Raw genomic sequence first — 16,743 nt, forward strand, 5'->3', positions numbered from 1 at the left:
TTATAGTCCACACTGCATGTCACACCCTGGACCTGCTACAGGACCCACCCATCCGCTTCCAGCCCTTGATGGGATTCGGGGCTTTAAGGTGTGGTCTCATGCCCTCACAGCCTCTGGGCCTTCACCGCTTGATTCCACTACCTGGGGAAGATGCATGTGAAGGATAAGGCTTTCATGTGCCTTGTGGAACTTGGTGATGTGCCATGATGTGCTTCTATGTGCCTTGGAGTTCTTCAAGGAAAACAAAGAAGAATGCTGGAGAGACTGATGGCTGAAAGCAGGTTTTGGGTTTTAGTTTGCTGAGCCCTTATAAAGGAACATTTTAACTTTTGTTTAGTTTTGCAATTCTGTACATATTCTCCAAAGAAGCTTTTTACGTATGGAATACAACCCTTCCAACCCTTCTCCTCATTCATCTGCCATTCCCTGTCCCATTCTTCATTACGATACATTTTCTTCTTTTTTAAATGGTTCTTTATTTATTGGAAAGTCAGAGTTACACAGAGCGAGGAGAGGCAGAGAGAGAGAGAGAAAGAGAGAGAGAGGGTTCCATCCGATTACTCACTCCCCTACTGGCCTAAAAAGCAAGAGTTGCACCAATCTGAAGCCAGGAGACAGAGGCTTCCTCCATGTCTCCCATGCAGGAACAGTCGGCCAAGGGCTTGGGCCATCTTGTCCTGCTCTCCAAGGCCATAACAGAGAGCTAGATTGCAAGTGGAGCAGCCAGGTCTCAAACCAGTGCCCATACGGGATGCTGGCATTTCAGGACAGGGCGTTAACCCACTGTACCACAAAAATGGCCCCTATACTACTTTTCTAAGATTTCCATATGAATTTGAAAGGTGCTGTTATGTAGAGGCACAGGGAGGGACGCATGAAGGGAGAGAGACTGAGAGAGAGAGAGAGAGAGAGAGAGAGAGAGAGAGGTTGTCCTTCCAATGGTTCACTCCCCAAATTGCCACAACACATGATCTGTGCCTATCCACATCCTTGAGCCAGAAGCTTCTTCCAGGTCTGCCATGTGTGTGCAGAGGCCCAAGGTTGCAAGCCACCTTGTCCTGCTTTCCCAGGCCATAGCAGAGAGCTGGATCGGAAGTCAAGCAGCTGGGACTTGAACCCGCGCCCATATGGGATGCCAGCACGGCAGGCGGCGGCTTTCCCTGCTCTGCCACAGTGCCGGCCCCTCCATGATGTGCTGGTATGTGCTTCCATTTCTGAAATGCAAACAAAGAAGAACGCTGGAAAGACTAAGAGTGGAAAATAGGTTTCTTTATTTGGTAAACCCTTAGAAAGGCATACTTTAATTTCCTTGGTTTAGTTTTACAGTTTTAATTTAGTTACTTTATTTCAGAGTGTCTTGGCTTTCCATGCCTGAAATACTCTCATGGGCTTTTCAGCCAGATCCGAGTGCCTTTAGGGCTGATTCTGAGGCCAGAGTGCTATTTAGGACATCCGCCATTCTATGAGTCTGCTGAGTATCTCACTTCCCATGTTGGATCACTCTCCCCTTTATTTATTCTATCGGTTAGTGTTAGCAGATACTAGACTTGTTTATGTGCTCCCTTTGACTCTTAGTCCTTTCATTATGATCAATTGTGAACTGAAATTGAGTGAGATCCCAGTGGAAAGAACAGGTCTTCAAAGAGGGAGGTGCCTTTCTCTGAAGGGAGGAGAGAAACTCCACTTTGACTATGACCTTGTCTAAACAAGATAAGAGTCGGAGAACTCAAGGGGCTTCCATAGCCTTGGAAACTCGTGACTGGTGCATAGGGAGATTACTGATGCCATAGACAGGAGTGTCAATTGGTAAAGTCAACAACAGGAGTCACTGTGCACTTACTCCTCATGTAGGATCTCTGTCCTTAATGTGCTGTACAATGAGGCTTGATGCTATAACGAGTACTCAAACAGTATATTTCACTTTGTGTTTCTATGGGGGTGCAAACGATTGAAATCTTTACTTAATGTACACTAAACTGATCTTCTGTTAAAAAAAAAAATAAAGAAACTATCAATTCCCAACTTGACTCTCACTGGGATTAAACATGACAATAGGTCTGATCTGATTTCATCGTCATTTAAAAAAAATCATCTATTATTTTTCACTTTATGTTTCTGTGTGGGAACAAACTGTTGAAATCCTTACTTAAGGTATACTAAGCTGATCTTCTGTATACTAAGATAATCGAAAATGAATCTTGATGTGGATGGAAGGGGAGAGGGAGTGGGAAAGGGGAGGGAGGTGGGTGGGAGGGACGGTATGGGGGGGAAAGCCATCATAACCCATGAGACGTGCTTTGGAAATTTATATTCATTAAATAAAAGATAAAAAAAAAATTTAGTTACTTTATTTCAAACAAGGTACACACAATCACACACACACACACAACTGTTTGAAAACACATTTCACAGTTAACTCTCCTAATGCAATTCATTCAGGACAGAGGTCCTGTGTGGGAGGTTAGTACGCTGTGATTTCAGTTGTGAGTTTAACAAACACAAACTGTGGCGATTCTGGAGGATGAAGGGCTCCTGTTCAGGAGCTTGGGATGATCACACAATGTGGTTGATGCTTCAAGACAATGGTTGATTTCCAGAGGCTCCTAGTAGGTGCAACGAAACTCCCAGGGACTGTGACAACCTGAGGTCATACATTGTGGTAAGAGAGAGGGCCATGAGGTTCGCCCTCACGATTGACTTGGAGAAATCTGTCACCAAGACTTCCATGAGAGGTGATGGAGAGGAAAGCATGAAGCAGGATTGTTTGTAGCCAAAGGAGAAGGAGGCCATTATTCCCCATCTTTCTCAGCTGCTTCAGAATTCCTTCATGAAGCAGAGAGTTCTGTGCCTCCAATCTCAACAATTGCTTAGCGACATGACACGCTGGAAAGCACACATCTCGATCCAACATTGTGGCCTCACACAAAACACAGTCTCTCACCCCTTGCAAATGCAGAAGACATAGACATTTGGTTCCAACCTAAGCTTCCAATTCACACCTAGGACAGTTCATAAGGACAAACCCTTTGCCCTTGCAAATACAAACACTTAACTCGTGCACTGTCACCCAACCACATAATCGTGAAGTCCTCTTGCACTAACGTCAGCGGAACAGCAACAACAGAGGCCTCTTTGCAGGTTTGTTCTTCCTCTTGGGAGGTTTGCTCCTTCCTCCCGGACAAGGGAGGTTGCCAGGATTCATGGCTACCTGCTGAGTGATGTGCCCAGCTGCCCCGTGCAGCAGGGCCCTTTCCTGGTCAGGATGGTGCTTCCTCATCCCTGCGGCAGATCTTGCCTGGTGAATTACGATCGCATTGCTGGGCAGCGTGGGCTCCACTGTCCTGAGGCTGAATGCACTCCTTGGTGTGTTCTGGGCTTGGAGGGATTGCCACGCATCCAAGGTCAAGTCCTGAGTTGTTTGCTCCAAGTGCTCCTCTGACTCTCCAGCTTCAAGAGGGGAAGGCCTTTCAAGCTCTCCTGGTGTATGGCCACGTGTGTTTGCAGCCTCCAAGTCGGAGGGTCCCCTGCCTGGAGACACTGTCCCATGTTCTCCTCCAACTCCACTCTTGCGGACATAAAATAGCACGTAGGCACTTTGATTCAGGACACAAGTGGTGTCACAGGCAGTGACCTTCGCATCATCCATTTTATACCAGTGGCCACTGCCAGCTTTGACATAGCAGAAGTAGTGTCCTGATTGACACCTCAAGCCAACGTGGACGAGAACCGCATAGAGAACATAGTCCAGTGGCCTCCCGTTCTGCTGAGACATGTAAGGTCTCATGTCCAGGCACTCGGGATAGTGCACTTGTCCTCCAAGTTTCTCACCCGTGAACTCAGAAAACCGTTTCAATACAAAGAGAAGCACCTTGCCAGCCGATTGCAAGGTGAGTGTCTTGGAAGCAGCTGTCTTCTGTCGGCAGGTAGCACAGTGATAGGCGTTTTCTCCAGCTAGCTCTTCAGGTTGCACCAAGTGCTGCAAAGCTTGCTCCACACTGTCGGCTGTCTTGATATCCAACGCGATCTCCAGGTAAGGGTCCAAGGTTTCTGAAATGCCTTGGCACTGGAGACATTGGATTTGAGACCTCCAGTGTCCTCCCACTATCTGCTGGGATGGAGATTGGTCCTCTTGGGGACCCACCCCGTCCGTGAGCCCAGGCAGACCTGCTGCCTTCAGGACATCCAGAGCAAACATCAGAAATTCGTGGGCGTCTTCCTGCCTGTTTGTGTGAAAGCCAGCAGCCAGCACTTGACAGGGCTGGATCACGTCGCCAGGACTGTGCAGGGCCCAGAGAAAGTGCGTTTCCACGGCACACAGAATGCAGCGATCCGAACGACGACAGCTTTGAGAATGCACCTGGGACAGCATATAGTTGGCGAGGGGTGGGGTATACGTGAGACACTGCAGGGCTGCATTCAGGTAGCAGGTGTTGCCCGTATTCTGCAGACCGGCCCCAATGCCATAAGGTCTCTTCCAGCTGCAGCTCAGAGAAGCTCCTCCACTGGGAGCCAGATGGGTCGCCCCCGAAGCCAAATCACTTTGCAGCGGGAGCTCTTTCTGAGGTGAGGGTGGTGATTTCCCTGGGAGACAAACACCACCATGAGTATCATCCCCCTCTGAGCTAGAATGGGAAAGTTGGCGTGTTGGCAAGTCATTAAAGTGGAACTCACCTTCCTTGAGAGGTGAAGCAGCCATCATGTCTCCAGGAGCCACTGTCACAAGGCAGCAAGATGCTTCCACCTCTGAGACTGGCATCCAAGGACCACCTGTTCCTCTCCCCCCTCCTTTTATAGTCCACACTGCATGCCACACCCTGGACCTGCTACAGGACCCACCCATCCGCTTCCAGCCCTTGATGGGATTAGGGGCTTTAGGGTGTGGTCTCACGCCCTCACAGCCTCTGGGCCTTCACCGCTTGATTCCACTACCTGGGGAAGATGCATGTGAAGGATAAGGCTTTCATGTGCCTTGTGGAACTTGGTGATGTGCCATGATGTGCTTCTATGTGCCTTGGAGTTCTTCAAGGAAAACAAAGAAGAATGCTGGAGAGACTGATGGCTGAAAGCAGGTTTTGGGTTTTAGTTTGCTGAGCCCTTATAAAGGAACATTTTAACTTTTGTTTAGTTTTGCAATTCTGTACATATTCTCCAAAGAAGCTTTTTACGTATGGAATACAACCCTTCCAACCCTTCTCCTCATTCATCTGCCATTCCCCGTCCCATTCTCCATTAAGATATATTTTCTTCTTTTTTAAATGGTTCTTTATTTATTGGAAAGTCAGAGTTACACAGAGCGAGGAGAGGCAGAGAGAGAGAGAGAGAAAGAGAGAGAAAGAGAGAGAGAGGGTTCCATCCGATTACTCACTCGCCTACTGGCCTAAAAAGCAAGAGTTGCACCAATCTGAAGCCAGGAGACAGAGGCTTCCTCCATGTCTCCCATGCAGGAACAGTCGGCCAAGGGCTTGGGCCATCTTGTCCTGCTCTCCAAGGCCATAACAGAGAGCTAGATTGCAAGTGGAGCAGCCGGGTCTCAAACCAGTGCCCATACGGGATGCTGGCATTTCAGGACAGGGCGTTAACCCACTGCACCACAACGATGGCCCCTATACTACTTTTCTAAGATTTCCATATGAATTTGAAAGGTGCTGTTATGTAGAGGCACAGGGAGGGACGCATGAAGGGAGAGAGACTGAGAGAGAGAGAGAGAGAGAGAGAGAGAGGTTGTCCTTCCAATGGTTCACTCCCCAAATTGCCACAACACATGATCTGTGCCTATCCACATCCTTGAGCCAGAAGCTTCTTCCAGGTCTGCCATGTGTGTGCAGAGGCCCAAGGTTGCAAGCCACCTTGTCCTGCTTTCCCAGGCCATAGCAGAGAGCTGGATCGGAAGTCAAGCAGCTGGGACTTGAACCCGCGCCCATATGGGATGCCAGCACGGCAGGCGGCGTCTTTCCCTGCTCTGCCACAGTGCTGGCCCCTCCATGATGTGCTGGTATGTGCTTCCATTTCTGAAATGCAAACAAAGAAGGACGCTGGAAAGACTAAGAGTGGAAAATAGGTTTCTTTATTTGGTAAACCCTTAGAAAGGCATACTTTAATTTCCTTGGTTTAGTTTTACAGTTTTAATTTAGTTACTTTATTTCAAACAAGGTACACACACACACACACACACACACACAACTGTTTGAAAACACATTTCACAGTTAACTCTCCTAATGCAATTCATTCAGGACAGAGGTCCTGTGTGGGAGGTTAGTACGCTGTGATTTCAGTTGTGAGTTTAAGAAACACAAACTGTGGCGATTCTGGAGGACGAAGGGCTCCTGTTCAGGAGCTTGGGATGATCACACAATGTGGTTGATGCTTCAAGACAATGGTTGATTTCCAGAGGCTCCTAGTAGGTGCAACGAAACTCCCAGGGACTGTGACAACCTGAGGTCATACATTGTGGTAAGAGAGAGGGCCATGAGGTTCGCCCTCACGATTGACTTGGAGAAATCTGTCACCAAGACTTCCATGAGAGGTGATGGAGAGGAAAGCATGAAGCAGGATTGTTTGTAGCCAAAGGAGAAGGAGGCCATTATTCCCCATCTTTCTCAGCTGCTTCAGAATTCCTTCATGAAGCAGAGAGTTCTGTGCCTCCAATCTCAACAATTGCTTAGCGACATGACACGCTGGAAAGCACACATCTCGATCCAACATTGTGGCCTCACACAAAACACAGTCTCTCACCCCTTGCAAATGCAGAAGACATAGACATTTGGTTCCAACCTAAGCTTCCAATTCACACCTAGGACAGTTCATAAGGACAAACCCTTTGCCCTTGCAAATACAAACACTTAACTCGTGCACTGTCACCCAACCACATAATCGTGAAGTCCTCTTGCACTAACGTCAGCGGAACAGCAACAACAGAGGCCTCTTTGCAGGTTTGTTCTTCCTCTTGGGAGGTTTGCTCCTTCCTCCCGGACAAGGGAGGTTGCCAGGATTCATGGCTACCTGCTGAGTGATGTGCCCAGCTGCCCCGTGCAGCAGGGCCCTTTCCTGGTCAGGATGGTGCTTCCTCATCCCTGCGGCAGATCTTGCCTGGTGAATTACGATCGCATTGCTGGGCAGCGTGGGCTCCACTGTCCTGAGGCTGAATGCACTCCTTGGTCTGCTCTGGGCTTGGAGGGCTTGCCACGCATCCAAGGTCAAGTCCTGAGTTGTTTGCTCCAAGTGCTCCTCTGACTCTCCAGCTTCAAGAGGGGAAGGCCTTTCAAGCTCTCCTGGTGTATGGCCACGTGTGTTTGCAGCCTCCAAGTCGGAGGGTCCCCTGCCTGGAGACACTGTCCCATGTTCTCCTCCAACTCCACTCTTGCGGACATAAAATAGCACGTAGGCACTTTGATTCAGGACACAAGTGGTGTCACAGGCAGTGACCTTCGCATCATCCATTTTATACCAGTGGCCATTGCCAGCTTTGACATAGCAGAAGTAGTGTCCTGATTGACACCTCAAGCCAACGTGGACGAGAACCGCATAGAGAACATAGTCCAGTGGCCTCCCGTTCTGCTGAGACATGTAAGGTCTCATGTCCAGGCACTCGGGATAGTGCACTTGTCCTCCAAGTTTCTCACCCGTGAACTCAGAAAACCGTTTCAATACAAAGAGAAGCACCTTGCCAGCCGATTGCAAGGTGAGTGTCTTGGAAGCAGCTGTCTTCTGTAGGCAGGTAGCACAGTGATAGGCGTTTTCTCCAGCTAGCTCTTCAGGTTGCACCAAGTGCTGCAAAGCTTGCTCCACACTGTCGGCTGTCTTGATATCCAACGCGATCTCCAGGTAAGGGTCCAAGGTTTCTGAAATGCCTTGGCACTGGAGACATTGGATTTGAGACCTCCAGTGTCCTCCCACTATCTGCTGGGATGGAGATTGGTCCTCTTGGGGACCCACCCCGTCCGTGAGCCCAGGCAGACCTGCTGCCTTCAGGACATCCAGAGCAAACATCAGAAATTCGTGGGCGTCTTCCTGCCTGTTTGTGTGAAAGCCAGCAGCCAGCACTTGACAGGGCTGGATCACGTCGCCAGGACTGTGGAGGGCCCAGAGAAAGTGCGTTTCCACGGCACACAGAATGCAGCGATCCGAACGACGACAGCTTTGAGAATGCACCTGGGACAGCATATAGTTGGCGAGGGGTGGGGTATACGTGAGACACTGCAGGGCTGCATTCAGGTAGCAGGTGTTGCCCGTATTCTGCAGACCGGCCCCAATGCCATAAGGTCTCTTCCAGCTGCAGCTCAGAGAAGCTCCTCCACTGGGAGCCAGATGGGTCGCCCCCGAAGCCAAATCACTTTGCAGCGGGAGCTCTTTCTGAGGTGAGGGTGGTGATTTCCCTGGGAGACAAACACCACCATGAGTATCATCCCCCTCTGAGCTAGAATGGGAAAGTTGGCGTGTTGGCAAGTCATTAAAGTGGAACTCACCTTCCTTGAGAGGTGAAGCAGCCATCATGTCTCCAGGAGCCACTGTCACAAGGCAGCAAGATGCTTCCACCTCTGAGACTGGCATCCAAGGACCACCTGTTCCTCTCCCCCCTCCTTTTATAGTCCACACTGCATGCCACACCCTGGACCTGCTACAGGACCCACCCATCCGCTTCCAGCCCTTGATGGGATTAGGGGCTTTAGGGTGTGGTCTCACGCCCTCACAGCCTCTGGGCCTTCACCGCTTGATTCCACTACCTGGGGAAGATGCATGTGAAGGATAAGGCTTTCATGTGCCTTGTGGAACTTGGTGATGTGCCATGATGTGCTTCTATGTGCCTTGGAGTTCTTCAAGGAAAACAAAGAAGAATGCTGGAGAGACTGATGGCTGAAAGCAGGTTTTGGGTTTTAGTTTGCTGAGCCCTTATAAAGGAACATTTTAACTTTTGTTTAGTTGTGCAATTCTGTACATATTCTCCAAAGAAGCTTTTTACGTATGGAATACAACCCTTCCAACCCTTCTCCTCATTCATCTGCCATTCCCCGTCCCATTCTCCATTAAGATATATTTTCTTCTTTTTTAAATGGTTCTTTATTTATTGGAAAGTCAGAGTTACACAGAGCGAGGAGAGGCAGAGAGAGAGAGAGAGAAAGAGAGAGAGAGGGTTCCATCCGATTACTCACTCCCCTACTGGCCTAAAAAGCAAGAGTTGCACCAATCTGAAGCCAGGAGACAGAGGCTTCCTCCATGTCTCCCATGCAGGAACAGTCGGCCAAGGGCTTGGGCCATCTTGTCCTGCTCTCCAAGGCCATAACAGAGAGCTAGATTGCAAGTGGAGCAGCCGGGTCTCAAACCAGTGCCCATACGGGATGCTGGCATTTCAGGACAGGGCGTTAACCCACTGCACCACAACGATGGCCCCTATACTACTTTTCTAAGATTTCCATATGAATTTGAAAGGTGCTGTTATGTAGAGGCACAGGGAGGGACGCATGAAGGGAGAGAGACTGAGAGAGAGAGAGAGAGAGAGAGAGAGAGAGAGAGAAGTTGTCCTTCCAATGGTTCACTCCCCAAATTGCCACAACACATGATCTGTGCCTATCCACATCCTTGAGCCAGAAGCTTCTTCCAGGTCTGCCATGTGTGTGCAGAGGCCCAAGGTTGCAAGCCACCTTGTCCTGCTTTCCCAGGCCATAGCAGAGAGCTGGATCGGAAGTCAAGCAGCTGGGACTTGAACCCGCGCCCATATGGGATGCCAGCACGGCAGGCGGCGTCTTCCCCTGCTCTGCCACAGTGCCGGCCCCTCCATGATGTGCTGGTATGTGCTTCCATTTCTGAAATGCAAACAAAGAAGAACGCTGGAAAGACTAAGAGTGGAAAATAGGTTTCTTTATTTGGTAAACCCTTAGAAAGGCATACTTTAATTTCCTTGGTTTAGTTTTACAGTTTTAATTTAGTTACTTTATTTCAAACAAGGTACACACACACACACACACACACACAACTGTTTGAAAACACATTTCACAGTTAACTCTCCTAATGCAATTCATTCAGGACAGAGGTCCTGTGTGGGAGGTTAGTACGCTGTGATTTCAGTTGTGAGTTTAAGAAACACAAACTGTGGCGATTCTGGAGGACGAAGGGCTCCTGTTCAGGAGCTTGGGATGATCACACAATGTGGTTGATGCTTCAAGACAATGGTTGATTTCCAGAGGCTCCTAGTAGGTGCAACGAAACTCCCAGGGACTGTGACAACCTGAGGTCATACATTGTGGTAAGAGAGAGGGCCATGAGGTTCGCCCTCACGATTGACTTGGAGAAATCTGTCACCAAGACTTCCATGAGAGGTGATGGAGAGGAAAGCATGAAGCAGGATTGTTTGTAGCCAAAGGAGAAGGAGGCCATTATTCCCCATCTTTCTCAGCTGCTTCAGAATTCCTTCATGAAGCAGAGAGTTCTGTGCCTCCAATCTCAACAATTGCTTAGCGACATGACACGCTGGAAAGCACACATCTCGATCCAACATTGTGGCCTCACACAAAACACAGTCTCTCACCCCTTGCAAATGCAGAAGACATAGACATTTGGTTCCAACCTAAGCTTCCAATTCACACCTAGGACAGTTCATAAGGACAAACCCTTTGCCCTTGCAAATACAAACACTTAACTCGTGCACTGTCACCCAACCACATAATCGTGAAGTCCTCTTGCACTAACGTCAGCGGAACAGCAACAACAGAGGCCTCTTTGCAGGTTTGTTCTTCCTCTTGGGAGGTTTGCTCCTTCCTCCCGGACAAGGGAGGTTGCCAGGATTCATGGCTACCTGCTGAGTGATGTGCCCAGCTGCCCCGTGCAGCAGGGCCCTTTCCTGGTCAGGATGGTGCTTCCTCATCCCTGCGGCAGATCTTGCCTGGTGAATTACGATCGCATTGCTGGGCAGCGTGGGCTCCACTGTCCTGAGGCTGAATGCACTCCTTGGTGTGTTCTGGGCTTGGAGGGATTGCCACGCATCCAAGGTCAAGTCCTGAGTTGTTTGCTCCAAGTGCTCCTCTGACTCTCCAGCTTCAAGAGGGGAAGGCCTTTCAAGCTCTCCTGGTGTATGGCCACGTGTGTTTGCAGCCTCCAAGTCGGAGGGTTCCCTGCCTGGAGACACTGTCCCATGTTCTCCTCCAACTCCACTCTTGCGGACATAAAATAGCACGTAGGCACTTTGATTCAGGACACAAGTGGTGTCACAGGCAGTGACCTTCGCATCATCCATTTTATACCAGTGGCCACTGCCAGCTTTGACATAGCAGAAGTAGTGTCCTGATTGACACCTCAAGCCAACGTGGACGAGAACCGCATAGAGAACATAGTCCAGTGGCCTCCCGTTCTGCTGAGACATGTAAGGTCTCATGTCCAGGCACTCGGGATAGTGCACTTGTCCTCCAAGTTTCTCACCCGTGAACTCAGAAAACCGTTTCAATACAAAGAGAAGCACCTTGCCAGCCGATTGCAAGGTGAGTGTCTTGGAAGCAGCTGTCTTCTGTCGGCAGGTAGCACAGTGATAGGCATTTTCTCCAGCCAGCTCTTCAGGTTGCACCAAGTGCTGCAAAGCTTGCTCCACACTGTCGGCTGTCTTGATATCCAACGCGATCTCCAGGTAAGGGTCCAAGGTTTCTGAAATGCCTTGGCACTGGAGACATTGGATTTGAGACCTCCAGTGTCCTCCCACTATCTGCTGGGATGGAGATTGGTCCTCTTGGGGACCCACCCCGTCCGTGAGCCCAGGCAGACCTGCTGCCTTCAGGACATCCAGAGCAAACATCAGAAATTCGTGGGCGTCTTCCTGCCTGTTTGTGTGAAAGCCAGCAGCCAGCACTTGACAGGGCTGGATCACGTCGCCAGGACTGTGCAGGGCCCAGAGAAAGTGCGTTTCCACGGCACACAGAATGCAGCGATCCGAACGACGACAGCTTTGAGAATGCACCTGGGACAGCATATAGTTGGCGAGGGGTGGGGTATACGTGAGACACTGCAGGGCTGCATTCAGGTAGCAGGTGTTGCCCGTATTCTGCAGACCGGCCCCAATGCCATAAGGTCTCTTCCAGCTGCAGCTCAGAGAAGCTCCTCCACTGGGAGCCAGATGGGTCGCCCCCGAAGCCAAATCACTTTGCAGCGGGAGCTCTTTCTGAGGTGAGGGTGGTGATTTCCCTGGGAGACAAACACCACCATGAGTATCATCCCCCTCTGAGCTAGAATGGGAAAGTTGGCGTGTTGGCAAGTCATTAAAGTGGAACTCACCTTCCTTGAGAGGTGAAGCAGCCATCATGTCTCCAGGAGCCACTGTCACAAGGCAGCAAGATGCTTCCACCTCTGAGACTGGCATCCAAGGACCACCTGTTCCTCTCCCCCCTCCTTTTATAGTCCACACTGCATGCCACACCCTGGACCTGCTACAGGACCCACCCATCCGCTTCCAGCCCTTGATGGGATTAGGGGCTTTAGGGTGTGGTCTCACGCCCTCACAGCCTCTGGGCCTTCACCGCTTGATTCCACTACCTGGGGAAGATGCATGTGAAGGATAAGGCTTTCATGTGCCTTGTGGAACTTGGTGATGTGCCATGATGTGCTTCTATGTGCCTTGGAGTTCTTCAAGGAAAACAAAGAAGAATGCTGGAGAGACTGATGGCTGAAAGCAGGTTTTGGGTTTTAGTTTGCTGAGCCCTTATAAAGGAACATTTTAACTTTTGTTTAGTTGTGCAATTCTGTACATATTCTCCAAAGAAGCTTTTTACGTATGGAATACAACCCTTCCAACCCTTCTCCTCATTCATCTGCCATTCCCCGTCCCATTCTCCATTAAGATATATTTTCTTCTTTTTTAAATGGTTCTTTATTTATTGGAAAGTCAGAGTTACACAGAGCGAGGAGAGGCAGAGAGAGAGAGAGAGAAAGAGAGAGAGAGGGTTCCATCCGATTACTCACTCCCCTACTGGCCTAAAAAGCAAGAGTTGCACCAATCTGAAGCCAGGAGACAGAGGCTTCCTCCATGTCTCCCATGCAGGAACAGTCGGCCAAGGGCTTGGGCCATCTTGTCCTGCTCTCCAAGGCCATAACAGAGAGCTAGATTGCAAGTGGAGCAGCCGGGTCTCAAACCAGTGCCCATACGGGATGCTGGCATTTCAGGACAGGGCGTTAACCCACTGCACCACAACGATGGCCCCTATACTACTTTTCTAAGATTTCCATATGAATTTGAAAGGTGCTGTTATGTAGAGGCACAGGGAGGGACGCATGAAGGGAGAGAGACTGAGAGAGAGAGAGAGAGAGAGAGAGAGGTTGTCCTTCCAATGGTTCACTCCCCAAATTGCCACAACACGTGATCTGTGCCTATCCACATCCTTGAGCCAGAAGCTTCTTCCAGGTCTGCCATGTGTGTGCAGAGGCCCAAGGTTGCAAGCCACCTTGTCCTGCTTTCCCAGGCCATAGCAGAGAGCTGGATCGGAAGTCAAGCAGCTGGGACTTGAACCCGCGCCCATATGGGATGCCAGCACGGCAGGCGGCGTCTTTCCCTGCTCTGCCACAGTGCTGGCCCCTCCATGATGTGCTGGTATGTGCTTCCATTTCTGAAATGCAAACAAAGAAGGACGCTGGAAAGACTAAGAGTGGAAAATAGGTTTCTTTATTTGGTAAACCCTTAGAAAGGCATACTTTAATTTCCTTGGTTTAGTTTTACAGTTTTAATTTAGTTACTTTATTTCAAACAAGGTACACACACACACACACACACACACAACTGTTTGAAAACACATTTCACAGTTAACTCTCCTAATGCAATTCATTCAGGACAGAGGTCCTGTGTGGGAGGTTAGTACGCTGTGATTTCAGTTGTGAGTTTAAGAAACACAAACTGTGGCGTTTCTGGAGGATGAAGGGCTCCTGTTCAGGAGCTTGGGATGATCACACAATGTGGTTGATGCTTCAAGACAATGGTTGATTTCCAGAGGCTCCTAGTAGGTGCAACGAAACTCCCAGGGACTGTGACAACCTGAGGTCATACATTGTGGTAAGAGAGAGGGCCATGAGGTTCGCCCTCACGATTGACTTGGAGAAATCTGTCACCAAGACTTCCATGAGAGGTGATGGAGAGGAAAGCATGAAGCAGGATTGTTTGTAGCCAAAGGAGAAGGAGGCCATTATTCCCCATCTTTCTCAGCTGCTTCAGAATTCCTTCATGAAGCAGAGAGTTCTGTGCCTCCAATCTCAACAATTGCTTAGCGACATGACACGCTGGAAAGCACACATCTCGATCCAACATTGTGGCCTCACACAAAACACAGTCTCTCACCCCTTGCAAATGCAGAAGACATAGACATTTGGTTCCAACCTAAGCTTCCAATTCACACCTAGGACAGTTCATAAGGACAAACCCTTTGCCCTTGCAAATACAAACACTTAACTCGTGCACTGTCACCCAACCACATAATCGTGAAGTCCTCTTGCACTAACGTCAGCGGAACAGCAACAACAGAGGCCTCTTTGCAGGTTTGTTCTTCCTCTTGGGAGGTTTGCTCCTTCCTCCCGGACAAGGGAGGTTGCCAGGATTCATGGCTACCTGCTGAGTGATGTGCCCAGCTGCCCCGTGCAGCAGGGCCCTTTCCTGGTCAGGATGGTGCTTCCTCATCCCTGCGGCAGATCTTGCCTGGTGAATTACGATCGCATTGCTGGGCAGCGTGGGCTCCACTGTCCTGAGGCTGAATGCACTCCTTGGTCTGCTCTGGGCTTGGAGGGCTTGCCACGCATCCAAGGTCAAGTCCTGAGTTGTTTGCTCCAAGTGCTCCTCTGACTCTCCAGCTTCAAGAGGGGAAGGCCTTTCAAGCTCTCCTGGTGTATGGCCACGTGTGTTTGCAGCCTCCAAGTCGGAGGGTCCCCTGCCTGGAGACACTGTCCCATGTTCTCCTCCAACTCCACTCTTGCGGACATAAAATAGCACGTAGGCACTTTGATTCAGGACACAAGTGGTGTCACAGGCAGTGACCTTCGCATCATCCATTTTATACCAGTGGCCACTGCCAGCTTTGACATAGCAGAAGTAGTGTCCTGATTGACACCTCAAGCCAACGTGGACGAGAACCGCATAGAGAACATAGTCCAGTGGCCTCCCGTTCTGCTGAGACATGTAAGGTCTCATGTCCAGGCACTCGGGATAGTGCACTTGTCCTCCAAGTTTCTCACCCGTGAACTCAGAAAACCGTTTCAATACAAAGAGAAGCACCTTGCCAGCCGATTGCAAGGTGAGTGTCTTGGAAGCAGCTGTCTTCTGTAGGCAGGTAGCACAGTGATAGGCGTTTTCTCCAGCTAGCTCTTCAGGTTGCACCAAGTGCTGCAAAGCTTGCTCCACACTGTCGGCTGTCTTGATATCCAACGCGATCTCCAGGTAAGGGTCCAAGGTTTCTGAAATGCCTTGGCACTGGAGACATTGGATTTGAGACCTCCAGTGTCCTCCCACTATCTGCTGGGATGGAGATTGGTCCTCTTGGGGACCCACCCCGTCCGTGAGCCCAGGCAGACCTGCTGCCTTCAGGACATCCAGAGCAAACATCAGAAATTCGTGGGCGTCTTCCTGCCTGTTTGTGTGAAAGCCAGCAGCCAGCACTTGACAGGGCTGGATCACGTCGCCAGGACTGTGCAGGGCCCAGAGAAAGTGCGTTTCCACGGCACACAGAATGCAGCGATCCGAACGACGACAGCTTTGAGAATGCACCTGGGACAGCATATAGTTGGCGAGGGGTGGGGTATACGTGAGACACTGCAGGGCTGCATTCAGGTAGCAGGTGTTGCCCGTATTCTGCAGACCGGCCCCAATGCCATAAGGTCTCTTCCAGCTGCAGCTCAGAGAAGCTCCTCCACTGGGAGCCAGATGGGTCGCCCCCGAAGCCAAATCACTTTGCAGCGGGAGCTCTTTCTGAGGTGAGGGTGGTGATTTCCCTGGGAGACAAACACCACCATGAGTATCATCCCCCTCTGAGCTAGAATGGGAAAGTTGGCGTGTTGGCAAGTCATTAAAGTGGAACTCACCTTCCTTGAGAGGTGAAGCAGCCATCATGTCTCCAGGAGCCACTGTCACAAGGCAGCAAGATGCTTCCACCTCTGAGACTGGCATCCAAGGACCACCTGTTCCTCTCCCCCCTCCTTTTATAGTCCACACTGCATGCCACACCCTGGACCTGCTACAGGACCCACCCATCCGCTTCCAGCCCTTGATGGGATTAGGGGCTTTAGGGTGTGGTCTCACGCCCTCACAGCCTCTGGGCCTTCACCGCTTGATTCCACTACCTGGGGAAGATGCATGTGAAGGATAAGGCTTTCATGTGCCTTGTGGAACTTGGTGATGTGCCATGATGTGCTTCTATGTGCCTTGGAGTTCTTCAAGGAAAACAAAGAAGAATGCTGGAGAGACTGATGGCTGAAAGCAGGTTTTGGGTTTTAGTTTGCTGAGCCCTTATAAAGGAACATTTTAACTTTTGTTTAGTTGTGCAATTCTGTACATATTCTCCAAAGAAGCTTTTTACGTATGGAATACAACCCTTCCAACCCTTCTCCTCATTCATCTGCCATTCCCCGTCCCATTCTCCATTAAGATATATTTTCTTCTTTTTTAAATGGTTCTTTATTTATTGGAAAGTCAGAGTTACACAGAGCGAGGAGAGGCAGAGAGAGAGAGAGAGAAAGAGAGAGAGAGGGTTCCATCCGATTACTCACTCCCCTACTGGCCTAAAAAGCAAGAGTTGCACC

At 49.9% G+C, this 16,743-nt stretch overlaps 4 protein-coding genes across 4 annotated transcripts; all 4 read right to left on the bottom strand.

Moving 5' to 3' along the window:
* Positions 1-3,103: 3,103 nt before the first annotated feature.
* Positions 3,104-4,696, bottom strand: LOC138843331 (ubiquitin carboxyl-terminal hydrolase 17-like protein 13). The gene is made up of 2 exons (XM_070047137.1): positions 4,672-4,696; positions 3,104-4,581 (listed from the first exon to the last, which is right to left on the bottom strand). The coding sequence occupies exons 1-2, from the start codon at positions 4,694-4,696 to the stop codon at positions 3,104-3,106; spliced, it is 1,503 nt and encodes a 500-aa protein (XP_069903238.1).
* Positions 4,697-6,894: 2,198 nt separating this feature from the next.
* LOC138843332 (ubiquitin carboxyl-terminal hydrolase 17-like protein 6) lies at positions 6,895-8,487 on the bottom strand. The gene is made up of 2 exons (XM_070047138.1): positions 8,463-8,487; positions 6,895-8,372 (listed from the first exon to the last, which is right to left on the bottom strand). Exons 1-2 carry the CDS (start codon positions 8,485-8,487, stop codon positions 6,895-6,897), a joined length of 1,503 nt encoding a protein of 500 aa, XP_069903239.1.
* Positions 8,488-10,681: 2,194 nt separating this feature from the next.
* Positions 10,682-12,274, bottom strand: LOC138843333 (ubiquitin carboxyl-terminal hydrolase 17-like protein 13). The gene is made up of 2 exons (XM_070047139.1): positions 12,250-12,274; positions 10,682-12,159 (listed from the first exon to the last, which is right to left on the bottom strand). Exons 1-2 carry the CDS (start codon positions 12,272-12,274, stop codon positions 10,682-10,684), a joined length of 1,503 nt encoding a protein of 500 aa, XP_069903240.1.
* A 2,184-nt stretch (positions 12,275-14,458) lies between these two features.
* LOC138843334 (ubiquitin carboxyl-terminal hydrolase 17-like protein 6) lies at positions 14,459-16,051 on the bottom strand. Its single transcript, XM_070047140.1, has 2 exons — positions 16,027-16,051; positions 14,459-15,936 (listed from the first exon to the last, which is right to left on the bottom strand). Exons 1-2 carry the CDS (start codon positions 16,049-16,051, stop codon positions 14,459-14,461), a joined length of 1,503 nt encoding a protein of 500 aa, XP_069903241.1.
* Positions 16,052-16,743: the final 692 nt, after the last annotated feature.

This window comes from Oryctolagus cuniculus, chromosome 8 (genome assembly GCF_964237555.1).
Source record: "Oryctolagus cuniculus chromosome 8, mOryCun1.1, whole genome shotgun sequence".
NCBI lineage: Eukaryota > Metazoa > Chordata > Mammalia > Lagomorpha > Leporidae > Oryctolagus > Oryctolagus cuniculus.